Raw genomic sequence first — 22,391 nt, 5'->3', positions numbered from 1 at the left:
ATTTTATCTCTTGGTTCACTTCTTTTAGCTTCTCCTATAGTTTTTTTTAATCCATTTTGCTTTGAGTTTCAGCAGTTGTTATGGAGTTACTCTCCTGGGTTTGATTTTTTAATTATTTCTGCGACTATTATTGTTATCATTTATAGTGATCTGGATCTTCTTTGGGATACTCATCTTTCTAGTCATAGTTTCTGAATGGGAGTTTTGTGTCAGGACCAGGCTCTATCCCTTGCTACACTTTTAGATGGTGTGGTCAGTCCTGCTTGGTCTCAGCCTGGTTACTCGGGTTCATGTGCTGACCTTCATCTCCTGGATTTGCTGCTGTTGCTGCTGTTTGTCCTTTGTTCTCAAAGAGGCCCATGACATCAGAGAGGTGATGCCATGACATGCAAGTGAATTGGATTTAAGTGAGGGAGCGTTGTACAAAATTACCAGCCTTGGTTTCTCCTCTGGAGCCATTTGGTTCCAGTGGCCAGATAAAGATCAGGACAACTGGAGATGGCCCAGGATGCACTGGGGGACCTTGGCCCTTTCAAGCTAAGGTCTTCAACAGGTCTCAGTTTGATTGAGCCAAAGCCCATTCAGTGCTTAAAGAGAAATGAGGCAAAGAATGACCTCTTAAAAAAAATAGATCTGGGAGAGGAAGACCTCAGAGTTTCTAGCCAAAACAGAAACGACTGCTATTTACATTCATTCTGAGCCAATCAGGGCCCAAATGACGACCATGTAGGGCTTGCCCTAGGACAAACTATTGGCCAATCAATGAAAGCCAGAGCGATTTTGGGTTTAAAATAATTTTAAATCACAGATCATTCAAGGGCAATTCAAAGACACATAGTGAACATTAGTTAAAAAAACAATCTGTACCTATGTAGATTTTATTCTCTCCTGGAATTGGGCTCCCTTGAATCTTTAAGGTTCACAACACTAGACCTTTAGAGTGCTCTGATGCTTTCATGGCATCTTTTGACAGTGCTAGGGACCTTGAAGCTCCTGATGTTTAAGCTCTGCTGCTTCTGGTGCCTTCCAACAGCTACAATGTGGGTTTCTGACCATTCTGGAGTTTTCACAGGGAAGTCTTCTTTTGCTGCCTCAGGATACAGAACCTTGTAGGCTACTGGTGTTTAAAGCTTGTCTCTTGTCATGTTAACAGGTTTCTGCCTGCATTGGCACTGGCTTTTCTGGTGAGCCCCCTTTCCTAATAACCATGGGCTTCTAGGTACTTTTTTTCAGTTCTGGGGTAGAATAAGTAATAACTATAGTTTCTCAATGGATTTCTTGATCATTATTTTGTCTGGTACAATTTTCAGGTTTTTGCTGGACTAAGTATATGAGAGCTGGGAAGGCTATTTGCCTGTATTCAAGCAGCTATCTCGACCAGAAGTTTGCAGAACCTAAATCTTTACTATTTTGTGATTAACTAAAAGATGTAGAGAAGATAAGATCCCATTGTGCTTACTGTTTAATAATAAAAAGGGATTTGATTTACTAGAGCAAAATACTATACTAAGGGTTCTTTTCTTCTTTTCTTCAGCTCTTGAACACACTTTGTATTTGTAAATACAAAGTGATCAGAAAAAGATGACTGTATATGAAATATGAACCTCCATTATGTACAAATAGGTTTTTAAAAGTACATAACTAATTCAAACTCTTACTTTTTAAAATGGTCTGGTTTGTTTGTGTTTCCTTCTAAACTTCCTTTTCCGTACATTTTCTGTGTGTTTTCTTTTAAATGCTTTAATAACTCTCTTTTCTTTCTTCACAGGGACAACACTATCACCATCCCCCCCCAACCCACTTCCTCTTCCCCTTCATTAAAATCAAATAAGTATAAAGGCTCTTTTCTAACAAGGTGTCTCTAGTACATACACTAAAATCATTCAAGATTCCTTGCAAGACATAATCAAAAGGAAGGAAAAAAGGGAAGGTAATAAGTATTTATGTAGCACCAACTATCTGCGGTCATTGTGCTAAGCGCTTCACAAATTTTATCTCATTTGGAACTCATTAACACTGTGAGGTAGGTCCTATTATTATCCTCATTTTATAATTGAGGAAACTGAGGCAGACAGAAGTTAAGTGACTTGCCCGGGGTCACAGAGCTAACAAATCAGAACGATTTTAATTCTAGTCTTCTAGAGTCTAGACCCAGTACTCTATCCATTATGCTACCAAGCTGCTTCTACAAAAGGCATAAAATGGAGATGTTTGCTCCACAAAGGTGCTGACCACTATGATAAAGGAAATCTAGTGCAAAGTCCAAGTTGAAGAGTGTTTCTCTGTGGATAGTGAAATTTCCCTAAAGCTCCTGTTTGTGAATTATATTAAGTTGATTGCAATAAGCCCTATAATTTTGCTGAGCCTTCTCTAAGGGATATGTAACCACTCAAATGTGTTCGGCATGAAAGTCCACGCAGGAAAGACCGAGTGGACTGAAGAATGTTTATTGTCCAAATTTCAACATTCATTTTCAGAGAAAAATCTATCTCTGTGTGTGTGTGTGTGTGTGTGTGTGTGTGTGTGTGTGTGTATACACACACACACACACACACACACATATATCCATACAGATGGATGGATCTGACTTGGAGCTGAACAAAAGAAAGGGAACAGGCTAGACTGTTTTCTGATAATTGCAACGTTCCTCTAATGACCATAAATTTCCTATGGAAACAAAGGCCCATCTTTTTAATACCCGCATTCTACTGATACTGATTTATGGCAGTGAAACATGGAATACCAGCCTCTGAAGAATTAAAAAGGAATATCACAAGAGGGCAATGGAAAGGTACATGATAGATAAGAAGAAGCTTGTAACATGTAACTGATGTGTAACTTGGAAGAAAAGGAGTAAAAATATGTCATCAAAAAAATGTACGTTTGGAAGGAAAAAGCCTACTCTACTGATACCTTTGCTGTGTCAGGAGAAAAATAAGGCATCCAGTATGTTGGGTAAACCCTTGTGGCAAACTTATAGGAGAACACAGACAAGAGAGTGGGCAGGCATGGATAGATTGTGATCTTCATCACTGGAGGGAACCCTCAAATTGATGAGATAGCAGATCCATGTGAGCCTAACAAAAATTAACAAATCTATTTGAGCATAATAAAAGTTACTACATACCATTCCCTGCCTCTGAATGTCTTGTCCCTTTGTTCTATCACTTCTCAAATCTTGCTAAACCCTATCCCTGCTTGTCCCTACCATATTCCTTCTCTGCTCTTTTTTGCTGGGGGCTGAGTATCACTGAACAGTCACCCATCTATGCTAAATGGGTTCACTACAAATTTTTATTATATAATCTCAAAGGGGTCCTCACTATTTCATGGTAATGTTTTCATCCCCTGATTGATACTCTCTTACACTCTAGTAAACAGCAATTCCAAAATTTCTCTTTCCTCAAGCCTTCTATCTTCTCCCGTTATCACACCTTCTTAGTAGAAGGAGTTGCTTTGCATTTTATTGAGAAAAGAGCATCCATCACAAATTCTCCCTTCTCCTTTACTGTACACATCAAAACTCCTTAAAGTTGTTTTCTTTTCTACTGATCTGTTCATGCTCTTTATCCTATACCCTGCTATTTGCTCTGGGCACATGCCCCTTTGATCATCACTGTTCACTCTCACATATCCAATTTTTCCTAACTTACTGGGGTTGCCCTTGATGCTTGTAAAGAAGCTCATCACTTTTTAAAAAGTTGTCTTTTTCATTATAAACTTGACAAATATGAACAAACATGATTATTTCAATATAAAATGAACAGAAAGAGTACTACATATAAAATCATGAATCTCTATCCCATATGGCTTGTTAAAATTATATTTTTAATTTAATATGGTACTCTATTTGTCCCCTTTAAGCTTACATTTGCTCTTTTTTGTGTATTTGTAAAAATATGTTTATGTTCCTTTTCTTCAATTTTGCCTCACTACTATGATTACCTAGCTCCACTCTCAGTCATATCCCACCTCCAAATAAAAAAATCTCATTTATAGCAGATAAGTGTAATCAAGAAAAAAAAATTATATATACATATATGTATATATATACACATACATACATATATATTTTAGGCATGTCTGAAAATATACATGTCATTCTGCATATCTTGTCCATCCTTCTGCCAATGGATGGGAAACAAGATTCCTCATTAGACTTCTGGAGTCAAGAGTGTGCACTGCATTAATCAGAGTTCTTAAGTCTTTCAAAATTAATAAACTATTCTAGTTTCCCTCATTTCACTCTTCATCTAATTCATATAAATATTCCCCAATTTCTCTGAATCTATGTCTTTTGTCATTTCTTAGATGCAATAATATTCCATTTTATTCACATGCCATAATTCATTTAGCCATTTCCTAAACGGTGGGTACCACATTTTGTTTTCAGTTCTTTGCTACCACGCAAAGCACTGCTATACATATTTTTATACGTAAGGGTCCTCTTCCTCTTTCTCTAATCTTTTTTTGAATATATTATTACATGCCTAGTGGTCATATTGCTGGATGAAAGGACATCCAGAAGTTTAGTGACTTTTTATATACCATTTAAAATTGCTTTCTAGAATGGCTGGACCAATTCACAGCTCCACCAATGGCTCACTAGTGTACCTGGCCTCTCAGAGACTCTCATTCTTAAAACAACCTTGCTTGATCCTTCGGCTCCCTCATTCTATTATGCCTTTTTACAGCCATACTGCTAGAAGGCGACCTCGACTTCTTGCTGCCACTTCTTCGCCTTCCATTTATTTTTCAATGCCTTCAAGTTGGTTTTCAGCCATATAACTAAAATGAAACTGCTCTCCCCAAAGTTACCAACAACCTCTTAAGTGCTAAATCTGACACTCTCTTCCCATTCCTCATATGTCTTAGCTTCTCTGTACCTTACAACATTGTTGATTAACTACCTCCTGAATATTTTCTCCTCTTGATTTGGTGACACTATTCACTACTGGTTCTCCAACCAGTAAGACCACTCCTCAGTCTGCTTTTTTATGTACTTATACCTAACCATACAGGTCTTCAAGAGCCATCTTAGTTCCTTTTCTCTTTTCTCATTATACCTTCTTTGAGTGATCATCAGATCCAATGGGTTCAATCGCTATCTCTATGCAGATTAAATACGTTACCTACAAATCAATATATCCAGCACCAACCTCTGTCCTGAGCTCCAGTACTACATCAATAATAACTCCACTGGATGTTTCCATCTGGATGTCCCATAGGCACCTCAAACTCAACATGTCCATAGCAGAACTCATTATCACTTCCTTTAAACTTGCCTTTCTTCTAAACTTTCCTATTTCCTTCTGAGGAACCAATGTATTTATAGTCAGTCTGATTCACAGCCTAAGTCCATGCTTGATTCTTTAATCTTGCTCATCCCCTACTTTCAATCAGCTGCCAAGTCTTGTTAGTGCTACCTCCACATCTTTCATATCTACCCCTTTCTCTCTATCCATGTCCTAGTGCAGGCCCTGAACACCTCTTGCCACTGCAAAAGCCTCTCAAGTGGTCTCTTCTCCAAGCTAACCATCTTAATTTCCTTCAAAAGATCCTCACCTGATCTGCTTTACTACCCTGGTAGCCTTCCTCTAGAGACTCTCTAGGCTATTAATGTTGTTCCTAAAATAGGGCAACCCAAACTGAATACACCATTTGGGATGTGGTCTAAACAAGGAAGAGTGTAGTGGAATTATCACCCCCCTCATCCTAGCTTAAAAGTTTCTTAATGTTGCCTAACCGTGCAATTAGCTTTCTTGGATGCCATATTATACTGCTGGTTCAAACTGAACTTGAAGTCCATTGCAGTCTCCCAGATCTTTTCCAGACAGATTACTGTCTAGTCATGTCTGTCCCATCTTATATGTATGGTGCTGATGTTTTTTAACCCAAGTACAAGACTCTCAACAAACAACTTAACTTCACTGGACCTCAGTTCCTTCGTCTGTAAAATGAGGAGATTGGGCTACAGGGCTTATGAGAACCCTTCCAGCTCTAAAACTTTACACACATACACATATATTTACACACATATGTATATATCTGTACACACATACACATATATGTATATATATATATATGTGTGTGTGTACACATACATATATCTATCTATATTTCTCCCCCTACTAAATTTTATTTTTGGCTTTAGCTCAATATTCTACTCTACCTTTTCTTTTCTTTTTTTTTTTGCTTTAGTACCTCATAGCTTTCGAGTCGTAATATTCCATCCATGAGGTATCAAATTAATCTCAAGATGAGCTAATGTGACAATAACTCTTACAGGACCAAAATGAGCTTTGCTGCACCTGAGAAGGTCCCCTTCTCTCCTTTAACATCTGCTATTTAAAAAAAAAATCCAAATGCATTACTGAAAATGGATGGCAAGATCTGTTTGTTTGTGTGTGACACCTTCTCATCCATATCAGATCAACATATCAATATACACCTCACAATATTCATCTATGGCTATGCAGGGTAGACAGTAGGTAGTGATAATAGCAGTGGCAGAACCACACGCTTGGCTGTCACCTCAGTGACCATGGCCTTGTCTTTATTAAATAAATGTAGGAAAAAACTCAAAAGTTATTGCTCTGACCTTTAACAACACTAATCAGAAAAGAGAGTCTAATCCACAGCATTGTTCTAAATAAAAAAATAAGCTCTCACATTCTGTTGAGGTAGTTACCCAAGGCCTGGTACTATGGTGACGAACATCATGTAAATATATATAGAGAAAGATGTATTGATGGATTAAGAAGTCATGTGATAATAGGGAATATTTGCACTAAGTAACAAGAATAACCATTAAAGCAATTTGTCAACTAAAGAATTTTCAAAAAAAATGAGTTGTTCATAATTTTTAATTTTATCACTAAATTTTTAGTACTTCTAGTGGACTAATAAATAAAAAACAATGCTTTTTATACTCTACATCGTGAAGACTGTTCTTTCATTTTTAGTTGCACCTAACACTTATATAGTTTACAGTTCTATGCTACCTAATTATTTATGATCAAACTAAAGCTTTTAATAAAAATACCTACATACCTAACTGTAAAACACTAGGTTGATCTCTTATTACTGTTTATAGACATCTTTAAAACATATAAATATTCAGTTGTCTGTGTCAATTTGCCAAGAAGATGGCTGAGATTGTCAACTCCTTTCTGTATGTAGTCACCTCAGGTTGATGATTGCCGTTTGTGTTCTCCGTTACCCAAGGTAAGATCTATCCCCATATTCATTGTATACAATAAATGGGCATGGCTCATACATTACTTAACTAGAAATCCATTTTGAATATGCTTGACATAAACCAAAAGCCAAATGGCCACACGAAACATTAGGACTGCTTTTGCTCATTCCAAAGTGAATTTGGAACAAATTCAACAATATTGTAACAACAAGCTTACCAAGGGACATTATAAGATGGAATTCTAAACATTAAGACAACTCATTTTGCTTCTAGAAGTAATACATTCCTTTTAGGGCTTGTATGATTATGTAGTTTAAGGATCAACAAGGAAGAGGTACCAAATCTGAGCTCACATCTCTACCATCCCCCTAGCTGAGATTATTATGAGAATACATATAATTTAACAGCAAGAAATAACAGAAATCAGAAATATCAAATTACATGTTATTTTCCAAATGTGATGAACTAAAACAGCCTACAGGATCAAATTTTAAAATTTGCGCCATTTCTATTCTTGTTATAAAGAAGTAGCCATTCAATCTTCTTAAACAAATTCTAGAAAAAGAATGATAAGTATAACAAATCAAAAAGTGAAAACAAAGAGTCCATGTGAATTTTTAAATACTTCATGGAAGATAGACACACATACACACACACAAACATATGAACACAGTGGGATAAGATCATAACATATCCAGAGGTCTGAGGCTTTAATTGCCCATTTTAGCAAATCTCAAGGCAGGGTATAAGCCAAATACATCCAGTTTTCTTAATCTTGCAGGAATCATAGTTCATTTCTTGGAGTACCACCAAGAAGTGTTCCCTCCAAGAGGATGTTCTGATCTGTTATTGCTATCTAAGCAGACCATCGGTGCTAGCATCTCCCCAAGAAAGCCAAGATGTTTGTGTATCTTATTTCAGTGAATAAAAGTAGTTAACCAGTGCTCTCTGATTCACTTGTAATTTTCTTTAAATGTCACAGGATCCAAGAATAGGGTTAATCCAATACAGTTGGATTTCCACCACTAACAAAATGCAATGATAAAATTTCCTAAATATAATTATTATTAGTCCAAATTAAAATCATTACCTAGATCACAGGAAAAATAAATTTACTGTAGAGCATTCAGATAGTCACTGTACATTCTATCTATCTATCTATCTATCTATCTATCTATCTATCTATCTATCTTTTTAGATAATTGCATAGTCTACAGAGCATAGTAGGTACAGAATGAAGTAATCCATTATGTAAGGAGTAAACACATAAATGAAATATTCTAATCTGGTTATGGGTTACCAATTATGTTCCAAAATCAAATCACAATATTTGGTTTTACCTTCAGGTAAAAATCTTGAGTTATAGTATGATGTAATCCTCTTCCCTACGTAGCTTAACCCTAGCAAGAAGTAACTTATCATGAACTTATAATTATATTTTACTTCAATAGATCCATAATGAAATTAACATGGGTACTCTTTCCAAAGAGGCAGCTGATAGCTCAGTGGATAGAGTGCTGGGCTTGAAGTCGGGAAGACCTGAGTTCAAATCCTGCCTTAAACACTTACTAGCTATGTGACCCTGGGCAAGTCATTTAACCTGTGTTAAAACAGGCAACAAAGGCTTGCTTTAATCCACTGGAGAAGGAAATGGCAAACCACTACAGTATCTTTACTAAGAAAACCCCATGGATAGCACTGGCATACTATGGTTCAAGAGGTCACCAAGAGTCAGACACAACTAACTGGCTGAACAACTCTTTCCAAAAGGGCATATTACAATCCATACATGGCTTCTTATCCTGTGTGCCTATGTCCATTAAATCTTTTACAGCTGTATCAATTAACATGGAGACCCTTCCCTTAGATCTTAGGACATTACAATGCATACCAGTACTTGGGCTATTCATCTGTTATACACTGGTCTCACTACATGAACAGCTAATCTATGAATATATGTGTGGATTTGAATATATATATATATATATATATATATATATATATTTATATATTTATGAATATATGAATATATATGTGACTATATATCCCTTTGATATCTCCTAGTGTTTCTGGTATACAAGTCATTGCTAGTTCTCAGCCACATAGCATCACTGGAAAAATACTGGTATTAAAATGTTTTGTTCTAGACTCACATAATCTCAAAGTTGGAAAGGACTTGAAAGCCCTCCTAATCCAACTCACAACTGAACAAGAATTCACTCTACAATATAGCCAACTAACATGTCTTAGCTTGAAGACCTCCAGTAAGGAGGAATCCCATGACTCCTAGAAGCAGCCCATTCTGCTCCCTGATACCTCTAATTGTCAGGAAATATTTCCATATATCAAGCCTAAATTTTTTTTAGAGGAGGCTGATTAGGGGATGATGAATTTATCGGGAAGTGAATCTTTAGGACTTCAATTTTATCTCCCAAAGAAGTGCTATGGATATAACTATTTGACTCATTTTAAGCTCAGTATGGATGGATTAAGAATTAATTTGTTGGATAAGACTGTGAAGGGAAAGGTTTTGGGGGAAGGGCCTCTACTATGTTGGCACAACAAAAAAGTAGGTCGGTTGCAGTCAGGCTTTTGCTCTTATCTTCATTTTTTGTAAAAAAAAAAAGAGGTCTAAGAGAGCAACAGAACTATGAGTTGAACTGGGTTCTTTATCAGCTACTATCAGGTCTTCATGTGTTTCTATATTTTCAGAGGGGTGATAAAAAAAAATGTCCCGTACATGATATTGTTGCTTTGGATGGGAACCAATTTACTCACATGTTTCAAGGCCCAGATGAACTATAGTTAACTTACATTCTGAGATTTCCTAGAGGCAACTTTAAGTTGAAGGGGAAATGATGCAAAGAAAGACTGATGTGAAGGGAAGACCCCATGACTAACTCTTTCTATGTAAGCCTAGTGCTTGGGATATTGGAGCATGGATTACATGATTTCCCTACTGCTTTTAATTCTGCCCTTTGGGGCAGAACAAATTTAATCCCTCTTCCACATGGCAGCCACTCAAATATTGCTTTTGTCATTCTAAATTGTTTCATTTAAATCTTCCAACATTTGTATTTTGTATTCTTCATTTGTTTTCATTTTCATAATTTCTCACAGTGAAATAATTTTTCATTAAATTCATATACTACAACTTATTTATCCATTTCCCAATCAGTAGGCATGTAGTTCGTTTTCAGGTTTTTTTGCTGTTATAAATAATGCTACAGATTGAGCACTGGCCCTGGAGTCAGGAGAACCTGAGTTCAACCTGGCCTCAGACACTTAACACTTACCAGCTGTGTAACCCTGGGCGAGTCACTTAACCCCACCGCCTAGCAAAAAAAGCAAAAAAGAAACATAAATAATGCTATAATGTTTTTTGTACCTGTAAGTCTTACCTTCTTGTGACTCGTTAGGGTAAATCCAAAATAAGACCATTGGGTCAAAAACATGAATTTTGAGCTGACTGTATAACTCCATGCTGCTTTTCGTTTGTTTGTTTTTTGGTTTGGGGCAATTTGGGTTAAATGACTTGCCCAGGGTCACACAGCTAGTAAGTGTCAAATGTTTGGTCTGAGGCTGGATTTGAACTCAGGTCCTCCTGACTTTGGGGCCAGTACTCTATCCACTGTGCCACCTAGCTGCCCCTCCATGCTGCTTTTCAAAATGGTTTTCTCATATACTCATTACCACTATATTTTATCATCTCGGTCAGTTGAATGGGTATAAGATACTACCTCAGAGTTGTTTTAACTTATATTTCTCTAATTGTTCTAATGTAAATAATGATAACAATAGCCATCATTTTACAGTGTTTTGAGGTTTACAATGTGTTTTACATTTATTATTTCACTTGAAGGTTGAGTGACTTGCTTAGAGTTATACAACTGGTAAATGTCTAAAAGCAGGATTCCAATTCAGGTCTCTGACTTCAAATTCAATGTTCTACCCACTAAAACATCTATTTGTCTATTATTATCATTATGAGTAATACTGATAATAATTACAATTACCTTCTGGACACTTTCTGTCCCAAATTATAAACCTTTTAAAACAGCTACTAATTCATCCTTTTGTCCTACTCTTTTATTTACAGCATTAAGCAGCTGATCACTTACGTTCCTTCTTTTAAGAACTGTATATTTATATTTGTTGACCACTTATTTACTGAAAAATAGTTCTTATTCTTATAAATTTGTGGCAATTCCATGAAGATTTTTTGACATCATCCTTTTTTCCTGAGGTTTTTAATACAAAATTGTTTCTTCCTGTCTATATATTTTATTATTACTTTGGAAACAATGTTTTTCATTGTATAAAAATTATTTTTGTTATTTCTTCTAATTTCTTCCACGCTGAAGTGGTTTAGAAGTAATCTGCAAGGGAAATTCAATAAGGCAAATATCAACTGAAAAAAACACTGGCTGCCTGAGTTGCTTTTCAAGATGGCAAACTCAAACTGCAAAAGAACAAGTTGAATTCAAAGTAATCTTTGCTCTGGTAGTCAATCACACCCTGTTATTCCCCCATGATCACACTAAAATAGACGCCCAGAGCATAGCCACAGCAAACTGTTTTCTTGCTAACATCTCTAAAAAGAAAAGAACCTGGAATAAATGTACCATGGAGACTATTTCAGTACTGCTCAAGGAGCATGCATTCTGAATAGGTCAGAGTCAAAGACTATGGTAAGGACCAAAGTCAACATGGCTGCATGCAGCTAAGATTCTCGAAAAAAAATACACAATTTCCAATCCTCTTTCTTCCTCCTTTTCTATATAGGTACAACACACTGTATACCTATATTCTTTGTCCAAGATGTATGTACTGATAGGCTAGCTTAACGGGATGTCCAGTCATCTATGTATCATAGCCTGGACAACAGGCATTTTTCCTGTGTAAAATGTTAGGCAAAATTCTTTTGAGTGGCTGTTGATCTCATTCAGGATGCTATTCATAGTATTCTAAGGCTGATAAAAATCAGTATATCAACCACAAATAGCAACTGGAGGAGTTTAACTTCAGAGAGAATGAATGCCTCTTTCATTTGGATTCTGTGATGGACATCCTCCATAACCTAGGCAAATACTTTTGGCAAATATCCATCACCCTGTTTCATGCCTCACTTGATATGGATAATCAGAGGGTTGCCAAACAAAATTAATTATTTTTGTTGTTTTATTTATCAAGGAATTTTTATATCTTAATATATACATGAAACACCTTTTCAGAGAACATTTAAAGGTATGTTTTACTCTAATGAGTCAATATTCTTATGATCAGCAAAAAATAAAAGCAGTGGTATTTTATTTTCTGTGCCTTTGAGTCAACTGTAAATACGAGTAACTGTATGATGCCTGCTGTATTTTGTATAAGCTTTTCTATAGCTCCTCATATTTTCATCAAGGATATCTTTTGACACATCTGTAGATCAATCTCATAAAGATTTTATAGAGAGAAGAAAGTAAGTATAATTGTTATGTGATGAATTAATTATGAAATGATTATCTCTTTCCCAAAGTTAAACTGCAAAGAACACAGGTGAGGATGACTGATTAAGGGTTCCTTTACCAATCATTATCTTGATCAATATTCTAAATGCATATTTAATGCTTTACCAAAATTTATTATGTAGCATAAAATAGAAGAAAAAATTTAAGATACAAAGAATTTAAATTCTTAAAATATTATCAGTAATTGGGATTATTAATAACCAATACTAGTAATACAATTACCTTTCTAACCAACTTGTGTCACAAATTATATGCATTCTAAGACAGTTACTAATTCAGACTTCTGTCTCACTATAGTTTATGTACAGAATTAAAATTCCTCCAAGCCCCATTGTTTGTTGTATTACTGATTTGTGCTATGATGTGTCAGTCTCTAGGGACTCTTTTGTGTTCTTCAGTTTCAGTATGCTACAAAGGGTTATAATAATATTGCTTTTTGCTCTGAAGGATGTTGTATGGAATTTCTGTTTTTAGGTGTTTATAAAATCTTTTGAAATCATATGTCAAATGGTAATAATAATGATACAGGAGACTTGTGACAGAATGGCGGGCTTACATAAACAGAAGGAAAAAACCCACTAAACTTCCACTAAACTCTCATAACCTATCTGATATAGCAGACTTGAGTTGAAGAATAAACTTTCTTCTTTTCCCCTACTAATATCTGCTATCTCTAAGAATAATCACAAAAGCTTTGCATAAATGAACTTTAAAAAAAAACACACCTTATGATATATGGGTTAATCAACCTTAAGTTAATAAGAGCTATATGAGATGGACACGACATTTAGACAAGTGTTAGGAGAACAGGATGAACATTTGTATATACCGGTTTTATTGTTGTTGTTGTTGTTTTTACAAAATGTTTATCAGTATTTATTAGCTGGTAGATCTTACCAATATTGTAAAGAAAGTTGTTTAAAAAAACCTTTAAGATAAACTGAGTAGAGGAGAGAAATATTACTATCATGGTGTAAAAGCTGAGGCATAGGGAATTATTGAAGAACAAACTGGAACAATAATTAGTGTACCTTATGAATTAGGTTTACTGAGGCTGTATCTACCAACCTGAGTGGGCTTTAAGGATATCATCAGGATAATTCAAATAAAAACTACATTTATTTCCATTACTTGAATATTTTGGGTCAATTGTTTCTCAAGTCTGAATTATCTAGACAACTGCCTTAACACTTCACTGTGATAAATACCATCAAGGATGAATGTCCTGAGGTTATTCTAATCTCTAGCCAGGGAGTGGGAAGTTGAGAGAATCAAGGCACATCTGATATTCCTTTTATAATGTACCTTTTCCAAACACTTGCTTAATGTCCAATATTCAATCTAAAATGGATGAGAAAACAAACCTGTATCTGTCTACTTGCAATGACAAATTTCATCCACTATCCATTATTAGGATATCTCAAATGTTGCTTTTAAAATGGGCCATGATCATTTATGGTTCCTAATTTCCAATCTCTTTAATAATGTTAATATACTGTCCTGAAAAAAAAAGGAAAATTAAAACAATTTCTGGCTACTATTCAGTGTATCTAAAAGCTTCAGCAACAAGAAGCATCTTCAGATTTGACTGCAAAGTTTTTAGGAGATACCAACCAAATTAAATTGAAATGGGGCCCATCTTTCCTTCAGCAAACTATAGTTACATCACTGACCATTTTTCAGATAGTAAAACCCTATTTTCAGTGTCACTTCAGACAATATCACCCTGTCCTGAAATGGAACAGACTGTGTCATCTCTGCAGCTTGTCATATTAACTACAACTTAGCTGTCACATTGAGCAAAAAAAAAAAATTCTGATGGAGAATAAGAAGTTATGTATTAATAAAGGTTTCAGTTTCAGCAATAAACAAAGGAAGCTATAGCAGAGACACACTGGGCATCTGGCACTTACTAACTCTATTGAGAAGCGTCTTCTACTTTGCAAAATTAACAGTCAATTTCCACATATCCTTTTATTGCTATGAAATTAATTTATTTTGCAAGATGACTGGAGAGGAAAGAATATATAAATGTATATCCTTCATTATGTGTGTTATACAGACAGAATACCTGTGCCATGTGTCCATGGAAAGGAACTACAGCTATATAAACACATATATAATATTTATACACACATGTGCATATGTGTATACACCTGTAGTTCCATTCCAGGGACATCTGGCTCAGAAGAACAATGAAAATAAATGTTTTTTATAAATTATTCTCTTTTTAATTAATACCTTAACCAAAATTTCATTTTCATGGGTTTTTCTCCTACTTAAGAATTAGATTATGATTTTTTCTCAAACAACATTTAAATATTTAAACCTAGTGCTTGATGATTACCTTCAGCAGATCCTTGCTACTGGATACATTTCTAAGTTGGCCAATGCATTTGAGCTAAGGAATTGGCTATGGCTGGCTACATGCTTATAATGCATTTGAGTACATTCTGTAAATTCATCAGAAGCATGCTTCTCCATAATTAAGACAACAGAACATAGCTATATGTTCAAGAAATTACTTAAGGCAAAAGGACCCATGTTTTTCTGTGCATGTGCTAAGATACTTGTCATGAACAATGAGGCTGCAATACAGGTCAGAAACAAACAAGAGTGCAAAGCGCTATTTCATAGCCTAATAACTAAGCTTAAACATTCCTAAGTAGCATTAACCTGGGGAAAAGAATTTTTGTGTCCTGAGTTTATTATATTTAATTTCAACTACTTTTTAAGAATATGTCACAGCTTTAATTCTTAAAAACAAATGAAAGATCTATGAAAATAAAGGTTTTTTTAAAAAAATTAAGTTCACAATTAGTAATTATGTGGTGTATTAAATCAATCCTTACTGAAAGTGCCAAGTTACACACACACACACACACACACACACACACACACTTTTCTCTTCCTTCTTGGTGCTGCAGTTGTTCCATTTGACTCTTAACATATATTAACAGACAAATTCACCAAGCAAATAGCCAGCTCTAGCGATTGTGTTTAAAGTCATGAGTGACAATGTTCATAAGTAAATACCTTGTCGATTAAAATTTTTAGTTTTTGGAACTAATTTACTATTATTGCATTTAATTTATCTTTTTTTCCAGCTAAATCTTATTGAATAATAAAAATAAAACTGAGCAACTGAACAAAAAACCCATTAAATGAAATGATGCAGACCAACCTTTAATTGCACCCACAATATTTTGGTCTAGTCCTTTCCGGTTGTCATTGAGTCCTCTTTTCCTCTTTCCATTGGGCAACGAGTTTGCCAAAGTCTTGTCATCAAAAAATGCACACACCAACTTTCTAAAGAGAAGACTTCCTGAGCGAGTGTAGTTTGACAATATAGAGTCCAGCTGAGATTTAGGCATAAACACATCAAAGCCTTCAGCAAGTTGCACTTCTGGCTACCAAAAGAACATGAATATTGTATTAAAAAGTATATTTATCTCATTATCTCATATTCTATTTGAACATTTGTACATCACAAAACATTGCTATTTATTGAAATGCCCATACATATACATATGATTCATCCCAAGTTTCTGCATACAAATATTTCTAGTTTGATTTGCACAACCATTTATACTCCAAATTAAAAAGCTAAATGCTTTAAAAAGCATCTTTATTTTTAATTATTAGAGCTGTCTTAAAATGGCTTACTAAGATTGTCTTTATAATTCTATGACACTATGAAATAAACATGCTAAAAAACTATATTACAAAAACCTATTATGATTGTTTCAAACTTGAATATGTTGAAATATAACTAGGGCTAGCCTACCGTAACTTTGAAGATATAAATCAATTTACATTTTAAAAATGACAACTTCCAAAATCAAAAAGAAAAATGCTTCATTTAAACAGGCTCTTCATTAGAGCTTTTACTATAAAATATTCTGTGCACTTTTAAGTCTGAAAGTCTCTCCTCTGCCCCATTAAACTATTCCTTGTATTGTACTTATTTGTATTTCTGTTGTATTTTAAGGTTTTTAAAGATTTTAATTAGATTTTAAGTTCTTTGAAGACATGACCCGCATTATTTTTCATCTTTGTATCCCCAGAGCCCTAGCATAGGTGCTAGGGCTTACATAGGAGCTTAATGAATTGTTATTGAGTTGAGTTGAAGTCAGGCATTGCTTTAACTGTTCTAAATAGAAATGTAAAGAGTCAAGGTTACTTTCTGAGTTGTTATAGGCCATATGAGCAGTCAAGGAAAGGAACCTCATAACAGATTTATCCCTAACTCCTACCATCCCTGACTTCTGTTGAAGTTTCTAAAACAAAATGTTGGGGTCTTTTTAGACAAAAGAGTTATTATGATCAGAATACTGCTTCTACTACATAGGTCCTCTTATAAGGTAGGGGGCACCTACTTTCTCTTCTAACTAGAAGAATAAAAAATTATTTCGGAGATGTTCTATCAGACTCAGAAGAAATGACTTACCTGATCCTAAGGTACCTCAGAAAGAGTTCATTAGATGTTAGGGTTTCTTACCTGAATGAACATTATCATCACATAGATTCAGAATTGGAAGGTTATTTCATCTGAATCACACTTAAAAACGAATCTCTACTACAATATTACTAACAAGTGATATATTAGTTCCTGTTTGAAGACCCCACTGGGAACTGGAACCCACTCTCTCTTAAGGAAACCCACTTTATTTTTTGACAGTTCTGATGACTAGAGTTTTTTTCCCCCTTTATAAAGCTCAAATTTGCCTTTCTGTAACTTCCGCTAATTGTTCCTAGTTCTTAGAAGCAGCTAGATGGCACAGTGGCTAGATAGTACAATTCAAAGCTGGCCTCAGACACATGATATCTGTGTGACTCTGGGTTAAGTCACTTATACTCTGTTTCCCTCAGTTTCCTCATCTGTAAAATGGGAATAATAATAGCACTTACCTCCCAAGACTGTTTGAAGGATCAAATGAGATGACACTTATAAAACACTTAGCACAATGCCTAGCACACAGTATGTGTTACTTAAATAAGTTATTATTCTTAAATTTTTTATTACTATTGTTATTGCAGAATTGTAGATCAATAAAACTCTCCTCTAAAACCCCTCAAATAAATTAAGATGGCTACCAAGTTCCTGCTAAGGTTTTTTTTTTTTTTTGGCCAAGCTAAACATCCCTAGTTCCTTTAGATGCTGCTTATAACGCCATAGTCTCCACCTTGTTCACATTCTGGTCTGACCCCAATTTATTAAAGTTCTGCCTAAAGTGTGGCAGCCATAACTGAACACAAGAATAAAGATGCGGTCAGACCAGTGCAGACAGAGTACAGCCTGAAGAAGGAAAGACATGGCCAGAGGATGGTGAAGATGAGCAGGAAATGATAGTCATCTCTTACAGTTAGAAATAGTAGGTAGAAATTGTGAAGAGGAAAGTTTAAGTGTGATATAGGGAAAATCATCCTAACAGCTAATCCAAAATGGAAAAGGCAGCCTAACAAAACAGTGATTTCCCATCACTGGAGGTCCTCAAAGAAAGGCTGAATAACCACTTGTCTATAATATAGAAGGTACTAGGTAGCCTCTGAGGTCACTTCCATAATTACTTACAGTACTCCAAAAGTCATCAAAACAAAAAAAATAATCCCACTGTTAGAAGGCAGAACTAATACGTTCTTCGGAACACTGTCATGCTTAATGCTATCTAAGATCGTCCTAGCTATTTTGGGTGGCCATAATGCATTTTTGAGTCAACTAAAACCCCAGATCTTTTTCACGTGACTTGCCATCTAGTGATCTCTTCCTTATTTCATATTTGTGTAATTTTTGTGATGCTAAATGTCAGATCCATGTTCAGCAATAGCAAGAGACAGAAGTACTAAGAGACAGAGGTAAATATCCTCTTGTTAATCACCCCTCAATACCTCCATTCCTTATCTCTTCACTGAAAAATTAAATAAATTACTCTAAATGTTAGTTGTAGGGGCCTAGAGATTTGAGACTCGAGAATGTGAAGAAAATTATGAGAAATTAAGCCAGTTTTGATATTGAAGACTTCCATTTAGACAGACACAACTGTACAGTCAGTATTATAAAAGGTAATATGTTGCTAGGATTAGGATATTCTTCTGGAAAACCCTTATTTGCATAAGGAATATCAAGATTTTGTGGAGAGGAACAGGGATGGGTACTGACTTGGCTTTCATCAAAGAGGAACTCCTGAATTAAGAAATGTCTTCTACAAATGCAGATTGGCCTAGAGCACCATGAATTTAAGTGATTTGGGCTCCACAACAAGTATGTGTCAGTGTGCCACTCCCACTGCCAGTTCCAAATTGTGTTAGTGTATTAGTATAAAATATATGAGAAATTGGAAAACAGTTGAGATTTGGGCGGTTTATGTAAAAAGGGGTATTGCAGAAACTTTCTGCCACGGAACCATGTGAAAACCATTGCTTGGTAGACTTTAAGTGTAAATTACTATGCTTTTAAATCTTTTTTAATAAATAAATCTTATTTATTTGCCCCCCAAGTGGCATATCTTTGCTTCATATTAGAAGTGAAACAAAAAAAAAGAAGTCTTTAAAAAGTCATATCTTTGGAATTCTTTGTCTACAAGGAAAAAAATTATCCATAAAGCCCTACTTCAAGACTATATTGGAGTATGAAGCTGAACATGGGCTCTCAAAGGCTTGTTGTTGTTTGTGTTTTGTTTTTGAAGACTACCAATGACATCACAGAATGTTCTGGCAGGCCCTATGAGGTTTCAAGTACAATTGTAGCAAACAGCCTATGTCTATTTTCCAAAGATTAGCTTAGCAAAATATGGAGAGTCATGCCTGGCTACTGAGTAGTGAATTTTTGGGCCATGGCAGTCCATGAAACAAAATGGCCCTCAATCCCCTTCTGCTTCTATACTGTTAGAGTGGTAGAAAGATCATCTCTGGAGTCAGGAAGACCCGAGTTTAAACACAAACCCAGACATTTGCTAACTCTGTGACCCTGAGCAAGTCACTTAATCTTTTTTTGCCTCAGTTTCTTCAACTACAAGATGGGGGTGATTATTTCGTCTACTTCCTAGGGTTGTTGTGAGGATTAAATGATATAATATTTATAAGGTGTTTAATATAGTGCCTGACACATAATAGGTACTATATAAAGGTGATGATGATGATGATGATGATGATGATGATGATGGCCATCATCTATAAGCATTAACTTAGCTGCTAGTATTCTAAGTGTGACATCTTTGAACAGTAACATTATACCAGAAGAACAGGGGTTCTTGATCTGGTACCATTAACTAGATTTTAAAATATTTTGGTAACTATTTCAAAACAACTGCTTTCCTTTATAATCTTATGTATTTTATTTTATGCATTTAGTAACATTATTCTCAGAAGGGGTCCATAGACTTCCCTAGATTGCCAGAGGGGTCAAGGTCGCAAAAATGAAGAACTCATCTATTAGAGGAACTGAATAGTATAAGTCTTGAAATTCTCACTAGAAATGAAATAAAAAAAATAAAAGAAAGTTATAGCTAAATGGAAGGAATACTGATAGATTCTCCATAGAGTAGCAAATAGAGGAATTATTATTTATCAGTCATGGGCAACAAGAAACATCACAAGTTATTTGGTATTCATGATAAGCACTAGTTTCTGTGCTGTTAAAAAGATAAGGAAATAATAAAATTCTATGAAGAAGTCACTAAGACTCTACGATTAAGAAATATATATATACCCTAATACACAGTAACTTCAACGGAAAGATTGTTATAGGGGAGAAAGTTTAAAAAAATGTTGTAAAATTTGACTCAAAAATAAGAAACAAGAAAGAAACAAAGAATAGGCTTATAGACTATCCTGAAGTCTACCACCTATATAACCTATATTGAGAAGAGAACTGGGAAACACCAGGCATGACAAACACAAAATAATATCACAAAAATGAAATTAATTCTATTCTAATAAACAGGAGAAAACTGGTTATTGACGGAGTAGTTGCTTCAAAATCAACAGTATGCATACAGTCAGACTATCACTTTGTTGGAGGAAAAGATCAAAATCAATACCAAATTAGAAAGATTTAAAAAAGAGAAGATATGTAATATAATTTGGGCAAATGCAACCTGATTTACTAGGTTCTTGATGCTAAAAAATGGGAAATAGATAAAAGTATGGACTTTGACACAGGCTAATCACCATTTCCTAAGGAATTTTAGTTTGTTTAGGTTTTGGTCTGGACCTTTGATTTCTCAAATGATTTCTAAAATGCAGAAACTCCTTTGCAACCTTAGAGATTTGCCTGGAACACTGAGAGGTAAAATGACTTGTCCATAATCAGTAAGTCAACAAGAATTCATTAAGTACCTATTATGTGCCAATCAGTGTGCTAAGTGCTGGAGATGGAAAGAGGAAAAAACAGACTCTCTGCTAGCAGGAATTTCACATTCTAATGGGGGAGACTGTGTAAATAACTACGTAATTCAAGATACATACAGTGGAAATGGAAGGTAATAGAAGAATACTGGCAGCACGAAGAGATTCGGGGAACTAGAAAAGGCCTTCTATAGAAAGTAGGATTTAAGCTGAGTCTTGAAGAAAGCCAGGGAAGCTAGGATGAAGAAGTGAGGAGGGAGAGCACTTCAAGCATAGATGACATTTGGTACAAAAGCACAATCACAAGATGGACATCTGTGTTTCAGGAAAATAACTTTGGAAGATGAATTGGAGCAGGGAAAGACGCAAATCAGGAAGACCAAGTAGAAGACTACGGCAATGGCATAGATGAGAGGTAGTCAAGGACTGTACTAGGGTGCTATCTATGTGACTGGAAAGAAGGGGAGGCATATGAAAACTGCTGTGAAGAAAGAAACAACAAAATTTGACAGATGACATTGAAGTTGTAAGTCTGGGTGACTAGGAGAATGGTGGTGCCCTTGACGGTAATGAAACAGTCTGGAAGAGAGATATGGTGGGAAAGAGAATGAGGATACAGTAAAGGCTTGACAAAAATATTGTTGTTCAGTCATTTCAGTCACATCCAACTCTTCATGACCCCATCTGAGGTTTTCTTGGCAAAGATACTAGAGCGGTTTGCCATTTACTTCTCCAGCTCAGTTTACATGTGAGGAAAATGAGGCAAACCGGGTTAAGTGACTTGCCCATGGTCATAAAGCAAGTTAAGTGTCTGAGTGCAGATGTGAACTCAGGTCTTCCTGACTCTACATCCAGCACTCTGTCTATCCACTGTACCACTCAGCTGCCCCTTGACAAAAATACTAAACCTTTTAAACCCTAAACCTTCAAACCTTGGACCTTATTAATAGCAAAAAAAATGAGCAAGAATATATCAACAATTCTTGATCCATATGCCCCTTTCCAGGATAACCAATGGACATGCTTAATGGCAATGTCTAGAGAGGAAGACATTCACCTAATAGTTGGGCCCCTTGTGGAATATTTATGGGAGGACACAGACAAGAATTACATGGGATGAAAAGGCATGAATGAATTGTGTTCTGCATGGATGAAGGAAATACCCACGTTGATCTCACTGACCAATGTAAGTATTCAAGAATAGGGAAAAAAATGACCTTTATGGAGGATGCGGCAGACTTTGGCCCAAGAAAATTATCTTTGCATGTTAGGTCAACAGAAACTTTCGACAATTTAAAAAATTTTTTTCCTCTCAAATTAACGACTAA

The 22,391-nt window shown here is 35.4% G+C and overlaps 1 protein-coding gene across 1 annotated transcript in view; it reads right to left on the bottom strand.

Annotated features, from left to right (window-relative positions):
• Positions 1-22,391, bottom strand: part of BEND7 (BEN domain containing 7) — a 138,983-nt gene that overhangs the window by 43,742 nt on the left and 72,850 nt on the right. The window contains 1 exon segment of the mRNA XM_020999695.2: positions 15,902-16,127. Within this exon segment, the coding sequence (XP_020855354.2) occupies positions 15,902-16,127 (226 nt within the window).

This window comes from Phascolarctos cinereus, unplaced genomic scaffold (genome assembly GCF_003287225.1).
Source record: "Phascolarctos cinereus isolate Bilbo 61053 unplaced genomic scaffold, phaCin_HiC Scaffold_1;HRSCAF=81, whole genome shotgun sequence".
Taxonomy (NCBI): Eukaryota; Metazoa; Chordata; class Mammalia; order Diprotodontia; family Phascolarctidae; genus Phascolarctos; species Phascolarctos cinereus.
The sequence above is the reverse complement of the archived record's forward strand: the minus strand, read 5'-3'. Positions and strand labels throughout refer to the sequence as shown.